We start from the raw sequence: 18,512 nt of genomic DNA on the forward strand, positions 1-18,512 counted from the left end.
ATGTTGTACAATGATTAAGCAGACACAAGCAAAGGAAGACATCTGAGTGTTTAAAGGAAATGAAATCCTGTATTTCTGTCAATGCAAGCTCAATATTTGTGGATTCTCAAATTCAAAAAGATGGGATAAATAAAATGGGGGTACCTTTTCTCCATAATTTGACCTAACAATATGAAAGATGGTAGGTTGTGTTCAAAAGTTTATTTAGAACAGACAATGTAATTTGTAGAATGTACCAATATATATCTTCACTATTACAGTGACTCAACACCATATTATAATGATGCACAATTTTTTTTAATGTTCTAAATATTTTATTAGAATAAAAAAAATACATACAGTTAACCATAGGATATACACACACATTTAAAAGTTGAAGGAAAATTGATACTTTTCAATATGAAACAAAGTATTCCAGAAGATCTCATGGAGATAATAGAATTAGAACTTAAATTTAACAGAATGGTCATGAAAATGGCAGTACAGGAACATTTTAGAACTTTCTTGTAACAAGAATGGGAAATTCCCTCTCATTGCATGGATATGGAATATATGAAGAATGAAAGTTTGTTCCCACCCATTGGTAACTGGAAGCATCAGTAGTTTGCCATGTTAAAGAGCAAGTAACCATTGATATTATTTCACTATATACATTATATACAGATTTTACCCAAGATCTGGAAAAAAGGTGTTTTTCAAAGTTATAATAATATGATTGTTTTAGATATGAATGTTATAATAAAATATAGATCAATATCTGATTTTATAGGTTTGTTTTTCCCTAAGGGTTCACACCTGTTTATTGCAGGTGTAAGAGCATGAGTGACCAGGTGCAACTAATATTAGGAGATGAAATTTATTTCTATAGGGATTAGAAATATAGGAAATCAAAGGTAGTAAGGATAGATGTTTTCTCCCTTACTTGCTATGATTCAAATAAATTCTGCTATGTAGAAAAGTCATTGCTTATAAATATGAAGATGGCAGTGGTCCTGTTAGTATCCAGAGTAATTCTAAACAAAGGGGTAAAGAAATTGCAGAAGGACCAGAAATCAAAATGGTCCAATGAAGAAGCGGCATACAGAAGGGCAACAAATTTAGGGCTGCATATTCAGACACATCACATATAATTTAGGGAGATAATATTCCCTGTTATAAGGCTCTGGTGCATTGCATCTAAAAGTGTGATGCTCTATTCTTGGGCACTTTGTTTAAAAACAGTAATAAATATGGGGAGCAAGGGTGATATCAAAATATAAGGAACTAATGAAAGTATAGGAGGTTATAAAGAATGCAGGAGAAAGCATAACAAAAAACAAACTAAGTCTATACCTTTATATTATATGTTAAAAAAAGTCAAAATTAAAGTGCCTAGAGACCTTTTCTGTCAGAAGCTGCATGGCTGATTTTTGTTGGAAGAACCAGTCTCCATATTTTAGCTGGATGGTGCTCAGAACTAAGGACCAGCACATAATGCATGTGATACCCTTGCCTTGTGGATGTTGTCCAAAGCAGCTTCCTTGTAGTGCATGATCTGCTCCCTGACTATAACATTTGCTGGTGGGAAGTCTGGAATAATACATGGATTTCCAGGGCAGTATTTCCAGTGTAATCCTGCGCTAAGAGGCCTGGATTGCTGGGGTGCCAATCTGGGTAGTTTTAATTCCAAAGAAAAGCACTGGGCCCCACAACAGTGGAAAGGCCAAGTGGGAGACAGCATGCTTTGCAGTGCTCTAAAAAACAAATGCTAGGTCTCCTGATACTCAAACTGCAAATGACGAGCCTTCTGATACTCAAACTCCAGTGCTGGGTGGACACTTTTTGTTTTGAGTAAGGGATCAGAAGGAATGTTGTCAGTGCAGCATCTGGAGGAACCTTCCTGAATTTACAATGGAACCAAGATTAAGAAACCCAGAGAAGAGCTGTTTTAAAAATGGAATTTCTTAAAGAAAATGCAACAGGACATTTATGTAGACTGGACAAAAAGGCAAGGAAGATGCCCTTGGTAGCAAAGCGAAGTTTTTAAAATCATCAAATGAGAATGCTGAACTACATGATTATGTAGCGATATTCATCTAGATCCTGTTCTCAATTGATTATGTTTTAAAGACACAAATGCAGCTCTGAGTTATGCGTCAGATTCTGGTGAAATGTATATTTAAAATCTTTGTGTGTTTTGGAATGACTTTGTTGCTATCTACTCAAAATAATTCCATGTTGCTTGGGAAATGGAACTCGCTAAGCTTAGTACAATGTTTATCCTCTTATTTTTGTCCTTTCTGAAATATGCAATATGTAAACTCCTTTGGTTCATTACATTTTAAGGCATTTTATGTTCCTTTAGAAGGAACTGTTTAATATGTGTATGATCTGTTGTTTGCTTTATTTTAAAATTGAAACTTCAGAAGCCACATAAAGTATTTAAAATCAGAGTGGTAGAACCATGCATAACCAACTTTTTTTAAAAAAGCACTTTTTAGAATAAATGATCCATTTGATTCTATTTGAAAATGTATCAACACAATGCTGCTCTGAAAATTAAGAAAGGTATTATTGTCATAAAGCAAGAGAGAGTGTTGATATTCCATACTGCTGTACTGGAACCCCTTGCATCCATACCTACAGCAAACAAACAAAAGCCATCATATGATTAGTCAGCAAGTACAAATATTCTCATTTCTGAAAATATATCTCTCCATTCCCATGTATCAACAAACACATTTTCTTTGGATTGTCACTTCAGCTTCCCAACTAACCAGCACTTTTTGTCCAGGAAATGGTTCTTACCACTCCTACCTGCTTATGGAGCCATCCTAGGCAAAGTTTGACTCTTTTAAGCCTGTTAACCTCAATCAGTTAAGAGGTATCTCTTGCTTAGGCTGGCATTGTAAATCTCGCTTTATGTGTTCCTTTATTGACTTGCTAACATTTCTTCCACATTTGCTCTCACAATATTCTGTGAATATGCATAGGTTTCTATCCACCTTCTTGTTCTCAGCTGTTTGTTACTGTACCACAAAGCACCATTTGGGTAAGGGTATCACTTGCAAACTGGAAAACATGCTCTTGGAAACAATTTTGTAGGTAGAAGTGTGTTCATGTTCCTAGATTATCATGGGAACAACCCTACAGGAGAAGTGGCAGCTACTGTTGTTAGGAAACAAATAAAGGGGACCTTAGAAAGTGTGCAATAATTCAAACAGCTTATTTCACTGGGACAATGAGCAAGTTCTCACTTGTTGCCTGTAAGGACAATGTTCTTTTAAGTTGCAGGCATTTTTTACTGATGCCTTTGCATTTTACCTAAATGAAGTTAAATCATATAATGTTTGTATTACTATTCATGTAGACACACAATTGGGAAGTGATATACTGTATATGTGATGAACTGCACTTTTAAAAAGCTTAGATGTGCTATACAAACAGATAAAGGACTCTGAAGGGTTAATTCTTCACAGAGCCAGAGGGCCTTGAATGACAGGTAGCTCCAAGAAATCTGATTGCTTAGCATCAGCTGAACAGGGAAAGACTTCTGAATTGGATGCTGAGAAGTCAGTCTGATTTCAGCCCTAGTTGAGAAAAGTTGAATACTGACAATTTCAAAATTTAGCCCTGACTGAGAGCAGTTTAACACAGAAAGGAGAATCGGGGAAAGTTAGCAGGGACAAGTGGTTAGTTAGGTGGAGACTCCCATTTGGGCCAAAGGAGACAGAGCTTCTAGTGAGAGCAGAATTTCCCTATTCATTCAAACAAAGTGTGCAGAGATCCCTGGTTTAGTAGGAGTAGGAACTGTTGTAGAGACCTTAAGAGGTGGTGGCGGCCACAAGCATAGCCACCTTCAAGAGGGGTTTAGATAAAAATATGGAGCAGAGGTCCATCAATGGCTATTAGCCACAGTGTGTGTGTGTGTGTGTATATATATATATATAATTTTTTTTGCCACTGTGTGACACAGAGTGTTGGACTGGATGGGCCATTGGCCTGATCTAACATGGCTTCTCTTATGTGACAATTAAGATGAGTACTAGTGTTTTGGGTACTGGAAAGAGTGTATCAACCTTCTGGAAACCAAACAGTCAGAGAACACTTTAAAAAGTGTACTAGAGTGTTCAGGAAAACACTGGAACTTTAGCATTGTCAGCCTATCAATAACAATATTTAAGTAACTGTGAACAGCTTAAGAAACTCTCATTAGCATGAAACATAAGAACTGAATCCTATTGCATGTGCCTACCTCAGAAATTTTCTTTCCCTCTGTGTTAAATAAAAGACACTTTGTTATTTTTGAATTTTAAAACACCTTGTGTGTCATTTATTTAATTTAAAGTGGGCTCCTGATCCTTCCCTCAGGTTCCTGGGCTGAGCCAACAGCCAAAATATTATATTGTGAAAGGATGGGACAGCCAGAAGTTCTTCAGCAAAGAAGAAAACACATTACTAGGGTGGCTCAGTCAGTAAAGCGAAAGAAAAGCAGAAGGAAATCTTGCTTTTTAGGGAGGGAAGTGGATGGGACTGTCATAGTATACATTAATATTCATAAATATTAATCCAACTATCTCAAATTCTGAGAGATCCTAAAAAAAGAACCCCCCAAAATTAAAATCTGATTTCCCTACATATATTGCTGTCTAATTTACATGGTAATTTACTAGTTCAATTGAATCAAATTTGTCATGCTCAGAAAGATGAAGAATGTTAATTGGTTTTCTTTTTATAGTATTTCTATACAGTACACATGCACAGCTTCTTTCACATTTTGAAACCAGGGTGGACTAAAATTATAAAATAACACTGTTAGCATTTTTTTCTAATTTACTTCCTTTTTTTGTGGGGGGGGGGAGGTAAAGTGCCTAGAGGAATAGGAGGCTTCTACATTTTGGCAGTACACAGCAATTAGTGGCAGTTTTTCTCTCTGGTCCTTTGGAGTGTGTGTGGTTTGCTTGATTTTTGTTAAAAAAATATTCAGTTCTACCCCACTTTCCTGAGTAGATATAAATTATCTACCATCTTCTTCTTACTTTGACCCAGAGAGAACTCCAGTTTTCTGGGTTATACCTCCAAGGATGCCAGTCACAGTTGCTGGCGAAATGTCAAGTCTCACAATGCCAAGACCATGGCCATACAGCCTGGAAAATCTACAACAACTAATGAAGTTCAGCCATGAAAGCCTTTGACAACATATTACTCTTTCTGCCTTTCCAGTGAGTCATAGCATAAAAAATTCAATTTGGTGTGCCACAGTTGGTACATGAGAATGAATTCATGTTTTATGCGATGTTCATCAGTGTCTGGACAGGCTTTCTCTCTGTAGTTTGACCTACTTAATAACTTCTTTTCTGTTGAAATCCACCATTTTCATTGAACCCCTCAAGAATTTCCCCATCAAATGTTACCCCTACCCATCAAATGTCTGTAGGCATGTCTCCTCCTTTGACGGGCCTGATTGGTTCTGCCTGCTCTCTCCATCATGGCCCAGGTGTCACAACACCTGATTTGAATCTTATGACACAGTTGTTGGGGATCATGGCATAGTTGTAGCAGCAGAAATTCAGATAAACGCTTTCCCCCGCTGCCAGACACTCCCTTTAGAGGGTAGACTAGCGGTGTCACAATTACACTGGTGGCTGGTCGTAGTAGTGCAGCTGGACCTTTAGACTGTATTGCCTGTTCTCAAATGGTAATATGAAAGGAATGTTCTAATGCTGGCAACCAATCCCCTGGCTTGGGAAGACTAATACAGAAATGCTGGCTTATTTGCTGATGGGGATCATTTATAGTGCCATCCAAAAATCACTTTTCTGGGTGTAAGCTCCACTTAACTACAAGGGACTTTCTTCTGAGTAGATCCAATTAGGACTGCTATTTTTGGTCATTTAGGAAGGATGGGGCATTCTCCAGCCTTGACATAGTTTGTACAGCCATCTACTTTTCTTTAGAGGACAGGCAACTTCAGGGATATCTTTGCTCCAAAACCAATAGTTGAGAAGTTCCTTCACCTATCCACTTTCAGAATGCACCAAATCCAACTCCCTTAAAGATTCCCCATCAGATATATATCATTTCTCTCTGGAAGATCATAAATAACTAGAAGAAGAACTTCCCTTTCAGTTTTTCTCAGTTTATGCAATAGTAACTGAAATGAATGCCAGAATATTAAACTAAATATCCAAGCTGATATTTCTCGTAGTCATTTTTACAGAATATCCAATATTTGAAAATTATTACCTAATCCCTTAACCTGATACAAAATCAAGACAACAGATGGGACCAATTCCTTTTATTTCCTGTCATTCATACTGTGCATCAATGCTTATCCCAAAGATAAGCCACAATGCTCTTTTTAGTATGTCACAAGCAGACATAAGAAGCCTCCATAAAAGAAAATCTGGTAAACTTACTTGCTAGTTTAGGTATTTTGATCTGCTCACTGCTAATACCATCTCCACCATCAGTCACTGCTTTCACTTCTATAATGTAGTCATCATTTAAAGGGAGCAGAAGTTCTGCAGATGTTATGTTGGTGATTAGGGTACTCAATTGATTTTGACTGCTGGTCTTATACAAAACCTGTAATATAAAAAGAAAATAAAGTCAAATTCCAACTTTTATGATATTTTAGACACCATAAACTTTTAGTTTTTTTCCTAGGCATAGAAAAAAATAAGATTCTTAAAACAGAGAGAGCGATACACAGCAGATTGTACTAGATATTTACAGAAGAAGCGGAAATATACAACATTAATCAAATCCTTTTATCTCTGCTTTAATCTGGAATGGCAAACTTTATAATGGCTACAAATGAATAATATATTCTGTTGAGTTTCTCAGTAATGGGACTCTTCTATAAATTATTGCTCCTTTTTGGTGCTTGTCATTACCTGAATCAGCCGTTTAAAGCATTAAATAGGGAAACAGGGGTGTTAAGGCAAGTTTTTCTTATTTTAAAATAAGGAGTTATGGTCTATGCTGAAAAAAGTCTCTGTATACTAAGTAATTATTCTGTCATGCAACCAAACTGCATATTTCTTACTGCATTTTAAATATTTATGCAATTCAAAACAGCATCTTAAGTTTTCACTGCAATAAACTTCACTTTGAGATACCATTATCTCAGATGTGATTCTGGAAATAGCCCAAGGGAAATTTTTGTGTGGCCATTAATGTGGACTGTGGCTGTTCAGATGTTTGTGTAAGCACCTTGATAGAGGAAGCTGTCTGGATAAATGAAAAACAGGAAACTATGAAAAAAACAACAACAAATACACCTCCCAGCAATCACCCTAAAGGGTATCTAAAAAAGGGAGCTTTGACTCAAGAAAGCCTATGCCCTGAAAGTCTTGTTGCTTAAGGTGCTACTGGATGCAAATCTTGCTCTCCTAAATGGATTCATTTTACATTCTCTAAAAGGTTTGGCTTGTTTTTGATTTCATTTTCTCATATGATTCCACGGTAAATCAACCATTTGTTTAAATACATGGGATTACTAAGACTTCTGAAAATTAAAAAAAAAAAATCAGCACTAAGCACGGGATGGAGACCAATTGGAACTTCAAGTAAATGTCTGATCCCTTCTGTTAAGTGCAGAGACATATTAACACAGCATGTTCCATAAATTATATCATATGCACTCTGCTGAAATAAGAGAACAATGTGTAATGAACTTTTTTCAGTCTTTATGCCCCCCCCCCCCCCCCCCGATATCTATGAGAAGGTGATGGGATGGTGATACTAAGTCTACTGGACAATTTACCTTATTACTGCAGGTGAAATCTGGCATCTTTTTGTTTAGTGCTAAATTTTACAATCAAGATGTTACAAAAGATGAGTGTGGGAGTAGGAGAAATCGGTCCCAAACATTTATACAAAATGAATACTGTTAGCAAGACTTGTGGTCATGCTTGCACTTACCTTATAACCAATTACTTCTGACTCATTTTCCATTGCGTGTACCTGCTCCCAATTCAAAACTACCCTGGAGTCTGTAACGTTCCACACAATGTTTCCTGGAGGCTGGCTAGGTGCTTGAAATACATAATGAAAACATGATTTTAATTTACTTGGCATTACAGATTTATTATGCAGAAGCAAATAATCGTCCAGGTAATTGAATGTCATCACATGCTGGATGTAAGAGCACTCACACAGCATACCATCATTTGTACGCTACAGTCATTTCTCAAAATATGGAGAGCTGTCAATATTATTTTACAAGTTGACACCGGGCCTCCTGTTAAATATACCCAGGGAAATGTTAGCACAAAACCCTACCAGTAAACTTTTTGATGCATATATTTGGGAAATTGTAAGCTTACTATTCATCTCAAGGTGAGTAACAAAGACAACACAATCTGTATCACTACAGACAAAAATGAATCAACACCACAAACATTTAAAACTAAAACCAGCCAGCCAAAAACAAAACAAAAGGAACACCGTCCTAAAACAGTTGCAAAAATAAAATCCACTAGACAGTAAAATATCTGAGAGACACTTGACAAACTACTGGATTTTATTTTTGCAGTTGGATGGTTTTCCATTTTTTGCTTCTTCATCCTAGAACACATAGAATTCCCAAAATACCAAAAGGGCAACGATAGAATCCACACCTCATTCTACCCTCTGAAGTCAGCAGAGGCTGAAAGAGCATCATGCCAGAAAGAACATCTATCATCCAGCCTGAGACCTTGAAAATCTGCACTGTATTGTGTTATTTTGGTTAGTCTTAATAAAAGATATTACATGGCTTTAAAAAACAATTAATGAAACATCCTCCAAAAGAATGATGCTTTTTGATACAGCTGAAAGTCCTTTTGGCTTTGGGTATTTAGGCATAGTAGTTCTATAACAAATCACTATATCCAAAAGCTACAATATAACTACACTAGGAACTGTTCACAGGAGAAACTGTTGTGGTTGGGGGCACTGATTTCAAAGCCTGTTGATGATCTACAATGTGGTTTGCTATACAAAGTGTTCTCCTGGGTAAATATGCATGTCATTCCTGCTGTTAATACTCACACATTCGGAATCAATGATTTATAAATTGCACTAACAATACCCAACTCTAAGAAACAGATAAGGTAGTCACAAAGCAAGTGTTACAGAAATAAATCTCGGGAAACATAAGACATTTGTCGCATTTATCTAAATACCAGGAGTACCACCAAGCAATCTGAAATCCTCTTGATTTCAATGGGAGAGATTTAAGCGCATGCTTAATTCTTCCTGGGAAATCAATGGGACTTAAAAAGTGCTGAACCTCAGCTGGTTGGTGTCCTAGGAAGTGCTTATCTGCTTACACAAATACAAGAATGAAAAGCTCAATTGACATTATCCTTTTTTCTTGTTTGAAAGAGGCAGCTGACTATCCAAAGCCCAATGACCTGAAATTACCTCCCCTGTTTCTTACCTTTATTCGATAAAGGAAACAAACAAAAATTGGGGGACAAAATAAATAAGACCTCCCTTGAGACTAAATTTTGCCAGCAAGAACAAGTCTAAGAGAGCCTTTCCATTTCTATCTCCTTTGAGGCAGCAGATTATCCAGAGAACAATTTCAAAAGCACGAAAGCACAGTTAATCAACCAGTCTTATGTACTATATACTGTGAGTGGAAGATTCCAGCCATCTGCTGAGAGAGACTGAACTCAAAAGCTGCTAAAGCAGTGCAATATAAGCGACAATCCCTGGGCATCTTACTTTATATGATGATCCTTTCAAAGTGACTCAATGAATAGCTTTTCAAGATTAAATATTTTTCAATGAAGGGCAACAAACATGAAAATATAAGTCTTTGTTTCTACAGTTGGCGCTTCAATGACGAAGAAAAAAAATCTGTATCATTGCCCTTGACTTTGACCTCTCCAAGCAAAATATGCAGTTTTCAACCTTAAATTAGGATTATAATTAAGAAGACAAAGGTCACGGAAAATGATCTTGCTTTTTCAATTACTACAGAATAGTAACATTATTACATAAGTGCCTCTGTTCAGCTGCAGGGGTCATTATAATAACTGGCTTCTCCTTGCTTAATTTCTAGGATCCTCTTCACCAGTTTCCAAATCTATATTGAAATTTACATTTTCATCTCCCCATATCACATCACAAAGTTGCAATTAAGAGACAGGCTCAATTATTACAAGCCCACTGTGAGATAATAGGCTATGATGAGAATTATGAAACTCACGCTGAATTTGAGAATATTGGAATTGAAATTGGATTGGTTGTCAATTCCCCTAAAGAGTTCTAATTAGGTTAAATTCCTGATGCCATGGCAAAGTAAAAAATAGTGATATCTCCATTGGAGTACAATGTAATTCATCTGATGAACCATTATCTTGCACTGCACTCAACCTCAGATAGCTAAAAGTAAAAGCTAATTTTAAAATACATGTTTAATGAAGTATTACTTCCCATGATCTCCAGTCCTTGGCTGCAATGCCCATGCATGATAAGATTAACAACTTTGGTGAGATCATCAGCTTCCACAAATTCCAGCCAGTCTGTGAATAATATGAAGTGATGTGTGTGTGTGTTAGAGAGCTACATTTGGCCAATAATTGCTTATTTTCACATTGGCCTTATATATGTGTTTCTGTGCATTTATTTATTTACATTATATTTATATCCCGCCCATTCCATACAGAGTCAAAGTAGTTAACAGCATAAAATAGACAGTAACAAGCAGTTTTAAAACAATAAAACAATCAGATAAATAACAATGGGGCTACTTCAGGCAGATCATATAATATTTTCTTTCTCACGCGCACAGGTCCTGGGCAGTTAGTAATAAAAGCGGTATGGGAGGTACACAGTTGACAATGTAATTAGTCTCACATAAGACTATTTATGATATTTGGATAGGTAAGGTGGAGTGAGGTTCACAATAAAGATAAATAAAAACAAGATAAATACATTTCCCAGGGGAGGAAGGATCATTTCAAGGAAGAAATCAATATTAGTATCTCTGACATCTACATGCTAATTCTTATTTTTATATTTTATTACAAGAACTACCATCATATTTGCACAATATTCTAAACAATAATAATAGTCATAATTTGTTTTAATTTTTTCGTTTTTCTAATACAGTGACTGGATTTGTTCCAAGTCTGTAGGATAGCAATAGGAAGTAACTTCAAATGTCTCATATTCAGAGAGAAATACTATTGATAATCAAGGTAAGATATACCAACCAAGCTGGCAGCACTGTGACAGTAAAAGAAACAATGGGCCTAATAGTATTAGGATTTCCAGACCCTGCTTGGGGTAGGGTTTTCCAATGTGGGTGGCTCCAATCTGCTACCAGCCAGCTGGCCGGGGGAAGCTCCACTCCCCAAATGTCTCTTCTCGTGTTGACATTGTCAGTGTGATGACATCAAGTGGAAGTAATATCATCATACCAGGCATGTTGCGCAGTGCTTATCTAGCATTTTGGCCAAAACTCTATGGTAACCATGGAGTTTTGACCAAAATGCTGGAGTGTTGCTGTGCAATATGCCCAGTGTGATGTTGTCAGTTCTGCATGACATCATCACACTGACGACATCACGCTAGCAACATCACCACCCCGCCATCCTCTCTTCCAGAAGGCTCCCTCCTACCTCCTGCTGGCCAGGTAAGTAGACTTGGCAACCCTAAATAGTATGCTTCCTGATTATATAAATTATGTTGTCTTTGCATCATGCAGAAAAAATAGATAAAAGGTCTTTTATTGAAAGCTCCTTGGTTGGAAAACGTATACAAGCATTCAAAGTCTGTATATGTTTCACAATGTTTTCAGTTAGGTTACTAAAAATGCTTCTTTTAATTACAAGTAGGTACATAATTTAATTTTCCCTCTTACCTCTTACTAAAGAGAGCCAGTGTGGTATAGCAGTTAAGAGTGGCAGGCTCTAATCTGGATAACTGGGTTTGATTCCCTGGTTTTCCACATGAAGCCTGCTGGGTGACCTTGGGCCAGTAACCGTTCTCTCAGAGCTCTTTCAACTCCACCTACTTCACAAGGTGACTGTAGTAGGGAGGGGAAGGGAAGGTGATTGTATGCTGCTTTGAGAGGTAGAGAAAGGGGGGGGGCTATAAAAACCAACTTTTCATCTTCTTCTCTTCTTATATGTACTTACGTGTCTTTTTTGTGGTGGCATTGACAGTGGCACTAAAAGGGCCTGCTCCTGCACTGTTGTATGCTCGAATGGCTGCATAGTACACTAAGTTGCTCTTCAGTCCTGTTATTCTTGCTGATGTCTCAATTCCCGTGGCTTTCACTCTGTTGGAAGATTGTTCTTTTCCACCATTATTCCAATATCTTATCTAGTGGATGAAAAGCACAGGCTACTTGAAACACGTTCTTGACATTACTGCTCTCTAACATCTACCCTTCTGTCACCTATTGCTTATTTCCAAAATGGAGAATGAAGTTTTATATTCAATCTGTCATGGATAATAGCATTGAAGGTTTTTGTTTAAAACCTAAAGAAGCAGTTCTGCTTTATTTGATCTGCAGAAGCTGAAGTAACTCAACAGCTCTCTACCAGCCTCTCTTCTATTTTTATTATATACGGCAAATGCTGGCATCAAATTTTGCGCCTCACTTGCTTTTGCAGTCTGCTTAAATATCAGTTTACAGGTTTGTGTGTGAGTGTATGTGAATGTCCTGCAATATAATTTTACTGCCTTCGTCCAAAGCAGAAGGAACACAACTAGGTGTGTATAGATGCAACTGGGCTTGCATTAATATAGGTTGTGCTGTATGTGCTAACGTCTGCTAGAGCAGTGGCAGGAGGTGCAGCAGATAACAAACAGGCATGCACATATAGCAACAGCAGCAACGCCCAACTGCCAGCTGATTTTCATTCTCAATGCAGTTTTAGTGAGTTTGCTGTAATTGATCTGGTGTAATGCCAGCAAATAAGGCAAGGCTCAAGTTCTGTTAAAAAATCTGTGAATATTTACATATGGCTTTTATGCTCCCCCCAAGACCAGATTATTTGTGACTATACCATGTGTTCATCTAGGTTCAGGAGCAGAAAACTGCTTTTCCGGCTCTGAACAGCAGGCCTCTTATCCAACTTCCCCTCCAAAAGTTTAGGGTGGGGGGGGAAGAGAAAATGAAGATCACCAGATGTTTCAATGACTCATTTTCCTATAAAGAAGCAAAAACGGAACAGCTGATCTTAACACTTAGCTATGGCAGCCAACCTGCAAATTAATGATTTGAAAATGCTTCTTTTAAAAAAGGATATTGCCACCACAATAATTACACTTGCATTTTTTAAAAATAACACATTTTAACATGATTTTATTTTTACCTCATAACCGAGCAGTCTCCCGCTACTAATTTTCCAAGGAATGGGATTCCAGGAGACTTCAATTACAGAAGATGAGAGGCTTTTTGCAGACACACCGGAAGGTGCTACAGTTGGTTCTGTATTAGGGAACAAAAAAGAAAATGGAGCAGAAAAAAATAATAAAAATGGGGAGATAAAAAACACCATAGCTCACTCAGTTTGCTAGCTAATTAAGATGGCTTCACTGATACTAGCTAAGCAAATATCCATGCAACTCATTTTTAGGGGAAATGACTTAATGAAAACGATGTAAGTCATGATTTACTAACTCACCCTCTTCGGCAGAGAACACTGTGGCTACTGGGCTAAATGGTCCTTCTCCTTTGTTATTGTATACGCCAACCTTGACTTCATATGGTGAAAATGGCAAGATGCTTTCATTTCTAAAGACATATCTTGGCGTGTCAGGTGATGTAACAACTGTCTGTATCCAGGTTGTAATGCCAAGGGGTCGGAAAGCAACAACATAACCAAATCCTTCACCATTTTGTAATTCTTCAGGAACAGGCTACAGAAAAAAATCAGTGATGAATAAAATACAAATATAGAACATTAATTCATATATATAAAAAAGAAGAAACCAACCCAACAATGATAGAATTGTTTGATGATGCAGAACAAAATCTGTCCAGGTACTGTTAGGAGGAAAGAGTTCTGAATATTGATGGCTTAAATTGGTTAAGGAAAGCAATACTATTCCAGGGTAGAAAAGAACACACCAAATGCATTGATTCATCATTATCTTTATTACAGAGTCACAAACCTTTCTGTGATACAGTCATTAAAGCAAATTATACTTGTACACATTTTGTTAACAGAGTATTTTTCAGCATCCAAGATACCTCTCTACAGCTACATTAAAAACCCACTCTTTCGATTTATAACTACATTTTCCCCAGGAAAAGAAAAAGGTAACTAGCTTACCAAGTTCTTCTACTGAATGACCTTGTACCTTGGCCAAGAATGGCGGTTGTTTCATCTCCAATCATTTATAGTAATTACAAAATAACAACATATGGACAAAGTCTCTATCAGCCCTGGAACTCCTAGAACACAATTGAGCACTTGAAGAGATTTTTTCCCTATCAACCTATAACAATGTCACTTATGAATCTCACACAGAATACATTAAGGCTGCAGTTCTAAGTGTGCTTGCTTGTGTGTCCTGAGCAAATATATAGGGCTACAGAAGAAAGAAGTAATATTTCCTTGGGTGGCAGGGGATATAATAATTACTATTTGCAGTCATGCAGAGTTTTATAAAATGTTCTACAGTTTTCTAAGTTTCAACAGGTTTGCCCCACAAACTTCTGCCTAAAAGTCTTATATCACCATTTTTTCCTGCATGTCAGATTCCATAAGATACTGATAGCCTGGACTGCATCAATGCCATCTTCTCTGCTCACAGAAAAGCCTTTTGCATAGCATTTCTGCACTGTACTATGATTACGTCCTTAGAACAGAAAAAGCAGAGTAGCTTGCTGCTGTTGGTCAGCTCCCAGAGTACCGCAGAAGCCTGAGTACTTAGTTATCATTGTCAACCATTTATTAAGAGCCAATTATTAATTAAGTGCTATACAGAATATAAAACAGATCTAATCCCTATCCAATTAAGGAACACAAAAGCCTAATAATAGCTTACATGGAAAGCTAGCATTAGAATATAATAAACACATGAGCACAGAATAGGAGGGATGACATAATGGGAAACAGAGAAGGGTGGGAGAAGATAACATCCATTACATACAGCTATGCAATGTCTTGTTTGAAAAGATATGAAAGATGGAAAGGAGGCAGCCTGATGGATGACACAAGAGAGATTATTATATACACAAGGAGAATACAAAAGAAGCACAAAGGTGGGAATAGGAGAGCAAAAATGAAAACTAGGAAGGAAGGAAGTAAAGAAGGAAGAGCTAAATCATGGGGACTGGAGTGAACAAAGGAAGAAGCCTAGCCAGAGTAGAATTATAAAAAGCTAAAGGAGCCACTGGTTCACACACCATGTTCTTAATGAGACACCACATATACTGAGCCATCCCATATGCCTAATATGCCATGACACATGGAGGGCTTAGGATGGGTGGATATCAAACAAATAAACTCAGAACACTAGCAAGTCATGCTTCTGTATCGACAGGTATGTGGATGCCTTTCCATGAACATAAACCAAGCCATGGCAAGCCATCTTAAACTTTTCTCAGGAAATCTGTCACATAGACTGTCCCTTATGCACACATTACTCCTCAGTGTCTCAGTCTGGATAACTGGTGTGCATGAATGTACTCTGGGGGTTGGGGGGCAGTAAAAACTGAAAAACTCAGACTAAAGAAAGACTGGAATATAATCAGCTAGAGATTAGGAGAGATGCTGACCTCCATGATTTTAAATATCCAAGCAGCTACTTTAATATTTGTGCTAAATCTGGTAGAGATAAATAACTCTAACATATGCTTAACTAAGTCAATATATCTATTTTTAAACATGGCACCATCGATGGGTTGTTAAATCCAGTGATTGGGGCCATGACAGAAGCTCCTTCTACAAACCCAAGAAGAACCTCAGGTTTGTAGAAAGATCTGGAATTTAAAACAAATAAACAATAACAAGGGTGGATTAAAACCCTCCGCAATGACAGAAGCAGATTTAAAAGAAATAAATGTCCTCAGTGGCCACTGCTACACAACTACAACCGTACTGGCAGCCTTTAAGCCTTGGTTACTGTTAGTATCAGGGACAGAGAAGGGGCAGGGCCCTTTCCAGGGTTGTTTTGGCCTTTGATGGAGGACGGATAAGAGCCAGGCCTGGCAGCAACCACCAGGTGTCTTGCTACTACAGGACTTATCCAGAGCTGGCTACTTGCTACCATTCAATAGTAGCCACCCCACAAAGGTCAGTCTGGTGAAGTGGTTTGAGTTTTAGATTAGGCTCTTGGAATCAGGTCTGAATCCCAACTAGGCCACTGAAGCTCACTGGGTGACATATGAACATATGAAGCTGTATTATACTGAATCAGACCCTCAGTCCATCAAAGTTAGTATTGTCTACTCAGACTGGCAGTGGCTTTCCAGGGTCTCAAGCTGAGGTTTTTCACGCTTGGACCCTTTTTTAGTTGGAGATGCCGGGGATTGAACCTGGGACCTTCTGCTTACCAAGCAGATGCTCTACCACTGAGCCACTGTCCCGCCCCTCAGAGCAGTCACACATTCTCAGCCTAATCTCACAAGGTTGTTGTGGAGGCAAGGAGGAGAATGTCAGCTACTTTAGGTCCACATTGTTGAAAAAGGACAAATATAAATGAAGTAAATAAATCAAAAAATATAGCTGAAGAGTGGGGACAGATGAAATTGGTTGGTGGGTGGAGAGAAGAGAAGGAAGCAGGAAAAATGACATGGGTTTGCCAGAAAGAGGGAAAAAGTGTGGGGAAGGGGATAAAAGGGAAAGTAATGTACCCACTGCAACTGGGGCAGCCTTGGCAACTGGCACCATGCCACTTATCCAGAGTTTCTCTGGGGAGAGGCTGCTGGGGGAGGAAAGAAGGGACTGCTCAAGACCTGGGGGGGCATTGTCAGATAAAGCCTGATTGACTGGTGGCATGAGAAGGAGAGAAGCAAGCAGAAGAAAGGGAGACGATGTAAGGGTTTTCAGGAAAGGGAAAGATGAAATAGCGTGTGTGTGGAAATCAGAAGACCCCTTAGGCCCTGCAGGTTTCCATTTGTATTATTCTAGAAATAGTCTGAACTCAGTAAATAACTGAGTATTAAGAGGCCAGGAAAAGTACACATATTGGGCTACAGAGCAATTTAGTCATATATAAATGAATGTTGCCCAGACAAGCTATTTTATGCATTATTCTAATGAGAAACAGTAAACCTTTTGAGTATTAAATCCCATGAAAACTACTTACATCCCATGTAATGACCAGCTCAGATCTGCTGCCACCTCCTCCACTTACTTCAGATGGTGGTATTTCAGGAACTGTGAAGAAACATAGGTGTACAATTTTTATATATAATGGAGCATATATCAATTCAATGATACCCAGAAATTTAGCTCAACAGATAAAAGAGCCATTCCAACATAATAGCATGCAGTATCAGTGATTTGGCATGGTTTTAGATCAAGTATATTTTTTACTCCTTGGCATGATTCCAAGGGGAGAACAAAGTGACGCAGCTCATGCTGAAAATATCTAGTGATGGAAAATGCCTCCCCCCATATCCTCCATGTGATCTAACGCAGTATCTACTCTAAACCTATTGGATTTTTGCACAAGTTTTTTTAAATTCTTGTTGAAAGGATACCTGCCTCAGAAATCTTCACAGTTCCAACCCATTTGAACTATTTCCCTATGGATCCTTCAGTCCTGCCAACCAGGCTGACTGAATCTCCTGTGAGCCACATGAGCATATATTAATATGTCCTGTTTTCCATAGGAGTTTTGGCAACTGGATGGCCATCCCACAATACATTATCTGATCATGAGCCTTTACTTTGATATTTCATATTAATCATGATTAGCAATGCTCTTTTCCCATGCTAATTTTACCCAGATCAAAGCTTTTCTCGATTTGTTAATTTTGCAACTCTGCCATTGGATTTTAACTTTGTACCACTTCACATTCTAAACCACTGCCCATCAGTTACTTGTAGCTCTGTTCACTGTACCTCATTCCTCATCTGAAGAAGTGTGCATGCACATGGAAGCTTATATTCTGAATAAAACTCTGTTGGTCTTAAAGGTACTACTGGAGTCCTACTTTGTTCTATTGCTTCAGACCTACATGGCTGCTCACCTGAATGCTCTTAAAATTCGGTTATTTGCTACTCCTTAATTTTGGACAGAGGAGCACCATTCTTTGGCCACCACCTTCAAAATGAACAGCATGCTTTGTGAGCACATAATCACTTTGTAGGCTGATGATTGTTAGACGGCTGCCAAGGAGTGCTCAGTCTGTCACAGATGCCTGACAACACTGGCTTTTGTGTTACGCATGCTCAATAACTGAAAGGTTAAGGTACATTCTGAATTTGTATTTTAGGGGAATTATGTCATAAGAACATAAGAGAAACCATGTTGGATCAGGGCCAATGGCCAATCCAGTCCAACGCTCTGTGTCACACAGTGGTCAATACACACACACACACACACACACTGTGGCTAAT

General features: G+C 38.0%; 1 protein-coding gene across 1 annotated transcript in view; it reads right to left on the minus strand.

Moving 5' to 3' along the window:
• Nucleotides 1-297: 297 nt before the first annotated feature.
• LOC132572472 (contactin-3-like) overlaps nt 298-18,512 on the minus strand; it is a 367,650-nt gene continuing 349,435 nt past the window's right edge. The window contains exons 15-21 of the mRNA XM_060239563.1: nt 17,254-17,324; nt 13,620-13,854; nt 13,308-13,423; nt 12,123-12,309; nt 7,909-8,021; nt 6,399-6,567; nt 298-2,619 (exon numbers count right to left, since the gene is read on the minus strand). Of these exons, the coding sequence (XP_060095546.1) occupies nt 2,516-2,619; nt 6,399-6,567; nt 7,909-8,021; nt 12,123-12,309; nt 13,308-13,423; nt 13,620-13,854; nt 17,254-17,324 (995 nt within the window). The 3' untranslated portion in view covers nt 298-2,515. The remainder of the gene's footprint in view (nt 2,620-6,398; nt 6,568-7,908; nt 8,022-12,122; nt 12,310-13,307; nt 13,424-13,619; nt 13,855-17,253; nt 17,325-18,512) is intronic.

Source organism: Heteronotia binoei, chromosome 5, assembly GCF_032191835.1.
Source record: "Heteronotia binoei isolate CCM8104 ecotype False Entrance Well chromosome 5, APGP_CSIRO_Hbin_v1, whole genome shotgun sequence".
Lineage (NCBI taxonomy): Eukaryota > Metazoa > Chordata > Lepidosauria > Squamata > Gekkonidae > Heteronotia > Heteronotia binoei.